The following is a 6,217-nucleotide window of genomic DNA, read 5'->3' as shown; positions in this document are numbered from 1 at the left end:
GTTCCAAATTTTGGGGCATTCTGAAATTTCAGAGATCAGAAATCTCAAGAATTTCATGCAATTTGGTAGAGATTATCAAAAGAAAATTCCATGCAAATTTATTTTAGACAACACATTTGGGGAAATTCCAAGGAATTGATTTCTTCTTCTTATGTTGCTGCTACTAAATACCTTATGATTTTCTTACGTTGCATGTCACGAAGAAATTATATATGGAAACAAGAATTTTGATAAATTCATGCAAAAATGGGAAAATTTTGATTTTAGCCAACTGAAACATCCAATTAATCTCGCCATTGTTTAATCAGTAATGCTTCCTGGGCCAATTTCAGATATACAAGATAGCAAAATTATTAGATCAAAACAAGCAGCAAAATTTATTATGAGAACACGATTAAGGTAGACACACAGCAATGACGTACAAGAGAATCACAAGATTGATACATAGAGACAGGCAGACTGCGCCATGCATATATGCAAGAGCAACACGAGCACATGTCAGCTAGCCTGGCGACATTCAGAACGTGAACTACTCAAAACAACAGAACAAAATAAGATCCAGCTGACGCGACGATGGCCTGACATAACACGGCCACTACTAGCAATCGATCGATCACATACTTAGCCCCCCCCTAATTAACCAACCAACAATACTTATTTAACCACTAGAAACACACTAGTGATCATCGATCATCGATCATCTAGCTAGCTAGAGTGTGATTTTGCAGCTGGCTAGCTAGAGTGATCATCTCGATCACCTAATGTAAATTACTTGCAGCTGGAGGAGGCCCCGGGGACGCCGCACTTGGACGGGATCTGCGTGGCGCGGTCGGCGTCGATGTTCTCCAGGTTGCGGAGCATGTCCCTGCGGTCGCAGAGGCACTGGAAGTCGGCGTTCGCCACCGCCTTGCAGCACTCCTTCGTCGGCGCCTTCTCCGCGCTCCCCACCGTGCAGTACGACCGGCACAGCGCCACGGCCGACCGGTCGACGCCGCACATCGACAGCCCGGCCGCGCCGCCCGCCGCCGCCGCCACCACCACCAACGCCACCAGCACCACCGCGCTTACTTTACCGGCCATCGTCGTCGTCGTCGTCGGAGATCGGATCGATCAGAGACTATACGCTAGCTTAGCTAAGTGCGTCGTGGGGGTTCGTCGTGTGTACGTTGTGTGGTACGTAGCTAAGATGGCTATATACGGTCGGCTTATATAGCGTGGGGGTAAGTTAGCGCGGCCCGTGACGTGCATGTGCTCGCGCGCTAGCTTTGTCTCCATTAGCTAGCTATGTCACGGACTCATGGGCAAAGCTCAGATCAAATCGCGTCGGCACGTTCACGAGACGCCGTGGATTCCCGGGCCATGCATATGCATGCACACGGTCGTATATACGCATGCAGGTAGCGCAACTGCGCTAGTACATCTGTACATGTGCATGTCTGCTACTGCAGGCACGTACGGTGAAATGCATGTCTGTATTACGGTACAGTACTCTATCGGCATATTTAGAGAGCTTAATATTCTGAGAAGCAGCTGATTAGTAGCCAGCTTATCATAATCTAGAAAAGCTGAGTTTCTCCGCTTTTGGCTTTTAGTTCATTTTTTAAATTTTATAACTACAGCTTCTCAGAATCTGGATGAAAAGCTGCTTAGAAGCTGCACAAACATGCCCTATGTGAGGACTGCAGCGCGAAGCCAATCAGCCAATGGGCAAGACGGAGGAGGCTGGAATTTTAGTTGGACGTATCTGTGTGGAGTGCCATCTTGTGTGGATCAAGTGGCTGTTATTTACCCAGGTTCGTCGACCGACCGGCTGGCTGGGTGGTGTTCAGAGCTTCGATCAGAGCAAGGACGGCGCGGTGTTAGAACAAGTTAATTCATGGTCGGCGCGAATGGAACGTGCGGCGGCCACCAGATTCAGGCGGTACTGTATATGTACGCGGTAGCAGCAGGACGGAGCAGAAATCGCTAAAAAGGTAGGGTACTACTTAAAAACGATTTTCGCAGATGACCAAAATCCATTTTCATATGTGGGTGATGCGCAGCCAGCTGCATTTAGGTGTATTCCAAAATCAACACATTTTCATATATGCAGCGCGCGCAACAGCGTGCAAATATGGGGTTTTCGTACGTGGGCACATATGTTGTCTGTCTGTGAAAACAATTTCAGTGAAAAAAAATAAAATTCCAAAAAACTAATTCAGTCGAAACCATAGCTCCTGAAGCTACCAACGTCATCGGAGCCACCACCATCATCGCCACAGCCAAAGCCACCATCATTACCGTTGCACCTGAAGTCGTCACCGTGGCCGTCGTCGTTGTCACAGCCGGCACCGCCATCGTCGTTCCAGCTGCCGGTCGGATTGGGCGGATCAACCGCTCCCATTGGGCGGATCAACCGCTCCAATGGGCCACCGCTATCCCATGGCGGATCCACTTAGTTCGAGGTTGCTCCCGCCATCCGAGGCCACCGCTATCACACCCACCGTCTTCGGACTGGGTAGATCTTCCACTCCTATGGGCACTGGCGGCGGATCTGCCCAGTCCGAGACCGCCACTCCCGTCATCCTTGGACTGGGCGGATCTATCACTCCTGTGGGTGCTGACGGTGATAAGTTATCATTGTCTCTTAAGGAGATGAGTTATCGTTTGTGTGGTCTTAATAGTTTATAAAAGGTTTTCAATGCATATCAATGACACATCACTCTACAAATTCTACAAATATATAGGTTTAATTTGACATGTACAAATTGAAACAGGCATAATACTGATATATATGGTTTGTAAATATGCAGTTGGTTGGAGATCATGGGGAAGCTCCTCGTTGGTTGCAAGTAGTTTGCAAAGCGCATTGTCAAGGTAGATCCGCTCCTTATGTGCAATAGCGAGCTCCTCGTCATTACCGACATCCTCTTCGCCTCCTAGTTGCTCCTCCTCCCAGGCTATTCGTCATCCTTGAGTTGTCCTAGGCTCTTGACCTAGCCCTACCGACAATGTCGTGGCTTCCTTCTTCTCTCTCTTCCTCAGGTCTGGTACCAATTGCTATCATCCTGATATCGACGAGTATCGAGTGGTATTAACGGGTATCAACAAGTACCAATGGGGTACTAGATCTAGTACCGATGGATATCATTCGATACCTATTAAGGTCCTTAATACCTCACAAGTATCGATACTTAATAGATATCACTAATAGTCTATGTAGTTGTTATTATCTTGTTCAAACACGATCTCGTGATATAGCAGTCCCCATATATACTGCAAACCAAAAAGTTCCATGATATATATATATATATATATATATATATATATATAGTAAATTTGTTTGGTGCTCCATGGTGCCCGGGCATCATTGTTGAAATTGAGTATATACCCAATTCAAATGAGTATGAAACTTTTTCAATTACTTAGGTATTAACATTAACTACTTTACTAACTAGTTTAAAGCAAGTTTGAACTGAATTTGAACTTGTTTTTGTTAGATTTTGATTCTAGGTATATATATATATATGTTGTAGTTTAAATAAGACGAACGATCAAACATGTTTAAAAAAGTTAACGGTGTTAAATATTTAGGGACGGAGGGAGTATATAGTTTGACAATACCAAATGAAATACTGTGACAAACCAAGAAGCAAATATTGAGTACAAATCTTACTGGACCATTGATTATTTGAAACTAATTAATTAAGTCGGGAGCTTAGCTAGCTAGCTATTGGCTCGTAACTGAAGCTAGCTAGCTAGATCTCTAGCACGACTTGGGCGCGCCCTTGATGCGGCACTTGGACGGGATCTGCATGGCGCGGGCGGCGTCGATGTTGCCCATGACCCGCAGCTCGTCGCGGTACTTGCACAGGCACTTGAAGTCGGCGCCCCTCACCGCGTCGCAGCACTCCCGCCGCGGCGCCCGCTCCCTGCTCCCGGCCCTGCAGTACGACCCGCAATCCGCCGCCATCCGGTCCGCGTCCACGCCACACACCATGAACGGCGCACCTGCGGCGGCCGCCGGCGCCACCGCCGACAACGACACAACCACCATCACCACGAGCAGCACCGCCACCGCCGCCTTCTTCCCGCCGGCCATGTCTTATTAACTGTTGGTGCGGTAGCTAGCTTATTACTGTTCTTGTGATCGATCGATCTCTGCGTTGATGCAGGCTACGATGTGTACTGTCAATCGATGTCCTTGTATATATAGAGAGTGTACGTACATGGGGGATCTCACGCGCGCCGTGGCGACCCGTGACGACGTGCGTCCATGTGCTCGCCGGCTTGTCGCCGGCCGTGAAGACACGGCTCCGGCCATATGCATGCAGGCGCGCGTACGATTTGATGAGATACTCATATATTGCTGCTCGCGTTGTTGCACATGCGCGCTGCGTTTGCAATTGCATGTGTCCATGTGCATGCTGCTGGGCGCAAGGCCGTACCGGCGGGAAAGCCGATGGTGGCATGCAGCGGCGGGGCCTCGGGTTAGAATTGGACTGGAGTTGGCCGCCGTTCTGCGCCAAGTAGGAGTTTCTTTGTATGTGCGGTCGGTCGGAGATGGATTCTAATCACGTGAGTGAACGTCTATCTTTTTATTTTATGTCAACTAAATGATTATGAAACAATTTTTAAAAAAATTAACAAGATAAATTGATATGTAATATATCACTCTATAAACATGTAAGTTCAAATTCAAATTTTATAAGAGTCTTAACAAAAATAACAAATTTAACTGCAAATATATCTATACTGATTTGAGTTTTATTTGTTATTTTCATTACAATTTATAGAAAGTTAAATTTTAACTTACATGTTTGTGGAGTGATATATTACATATTGATCTATTTTATTATTTTTTAAAATATTTTTGTAACTATTCAGGTGATATAATAATCAACGGGTGGATATCCACTTACTAGTAGTGATTAAAAGAGTTTTCCGTCCGGGAATGGGACATGGACCGGGCCAAGTGAAGTAAAAAGTAACCTATCTGCATTCCTGTGAGGCTGTGACAGTTTGTTGGCCTGGCCTGAGTGCTAGTGGTTATAATCTTAGGCCCTGTTTAGATGGGACTAAAACTTTTAAGTCCCTATCACATTGTATGTTTGAAAATTAATTATAAATATTAAATATAGACTATTAATAAAACCTATCCATAATCTTGGACTAATTTGCGAGACGAATCTAATGAGCCTAATTAATCCATGATTAGCCTATGTGATGCTACATTAAACATTCTCTAATTATAGATTAATTAGGCTTAAAAAATTTGTCTCGTGAATTAGCTTTTATTTATGTAATTAGTTTTGTAAGTAGTCTATATTTAATACTCTAAATTAGTGTCTAAAGACAGGGACTTAAGTTAAGTCCCTGGATGTAAACACCACCTTAGACGTGACCAATTCTGATTTTTTTTATGTTCTTTCTGATCACCAAACTATATTATGTCTTCTTTTGTTTGAGTGGGAGAATATGCACAAAAGTCCTATTTTGGCTGTGACACTTTGCATTACAGAATTATTATAATCATATCTTGGCATGATGAAATGCCTGTCAAACTCATGATTACTAAGGCAGACTGATCTAACTGATGAATGTTTGGCTTGCAAGTTGCAACTGATGCTCTGATGCTCACTGTAACTACTACTCCACTACAGTATTGTACTATACTGCTAGGATTTGTGTCTCTAACTATGCAGATGCAGTTCTATTACTGTTACTGTTTGATAACCTGGTGACTTAGAACTGCATTGCAGCCTCTGCAGATTAATAATCGGTTACACTGCTACAGCTTTTGTTCAAACTTCAGAACCGAGAAAACCAAAAACGAAAGCAGGGGGTTGCATCACAGCAGTGGTCCCGGTGCCCCATGTTATGCTCTGCCATGGAATGGACAACAAGAAAGTCAAATTGACCATGTCTATTACCTACACAAAGTAGGGTAGATGAGAACCATCAGAAGCTTAATTACTGTTAGCTACAGCTGCCTGCAGCAGCTATAGCTGGCAAGAAAAGCAGATCTAGATGTCACTTGTGACACTCTGCACTGTCACTGTACCTAAGATTAGGAGGCCTACCCATCAAAAAGAAGGTAAAAAAAAAGATTAGGAGAGGGTACATCAAAAGCCTAAACAGAGAGGCTGTAAACTTTTAATCAAAAGGAGGAGAAGACATGTTAAAATTTGGAGAAAGATAAAGTGGAAAAAGAAGGGGAAGAAGATGTTGGGTAGCT

General features: G+C 44.6%; 2 protein-coding genes across 2 annotated transcripts; both read right to left on the bottom strand.

The window, feature by feature from the left end:
• Positions 1-353: 353 nt before the first annotated feature.
• Positions 354-1,578, bottom strand: LOC4324344 (non-specific lipid-transfer protein 3). The gene has a single exon (XM_015782835.2). The coding sequence runs from the start codon at positions 1,078-1,080 to the stop codon at positions 769-771; it is 312 nt and encodes a 103-aa protein (XP_015638321.1). The 5' UTR covers positions 1,081-1,578; the 3' UTR covers positions 354-768.
• Positions 1,579-3,542: 1,964 nt separating this feature from the next.
• LOC4324342 (putative lipid-transfer protein DIR1) lies at positions 3,543-4,472 on the bottom strand. The gene has a single exon (XM_015775561.3). The coding sequence runs from the start codon at positions 4,079-4,081 to the stop codon at positions 3,746-3,748; it is 336 nt and encodes a 111-aa protein (XP_015631047.1). The 5' UTR covers positions 4,082-4,472; the 3' UTR covers positions 3,543-3,745.
• Between the last annotated feature and the right edge of the window lie 1,745 nt (positions 4,473-6,217).

The sequence above is a fragment of the Oryza sativa genome, chromosome 1 (assembly GCF_034140825.1).
Source record: "Oryza sativa Japonica Group chromosome 1, ASM3414082v1".
NCBI classification, from domain to species: domain Eukaryota; kingdom Viridiplantae; phylum Streptophyta; class Magnoliopsida; order Poales; family Poaceae; genus Oryza; species Oryza sativa.
Note: the sequence above shows the minus strand (reverse complement) of the source record. Positions and strands in the feature narration are given on the sequence as shown.

Bases quoted from the DNA above. Each gene is read 5' to 3' on its own strand.
- LOC4324342 (XM_015775561.3), bottom strand. From the start codon at position 4,081: ATGGCCGGCGGGAAGAAGGCGGCGGTGGCGGTGCTGCTCGTGGTGATG.
- LOC4324344 (XM_015782835.2), bottom strand. From the start codon at position 1,080: ATGGCCGGTAAAGTAAGCGCGGTGGTGCTGGTGGCGTTGGTGGTGGTG.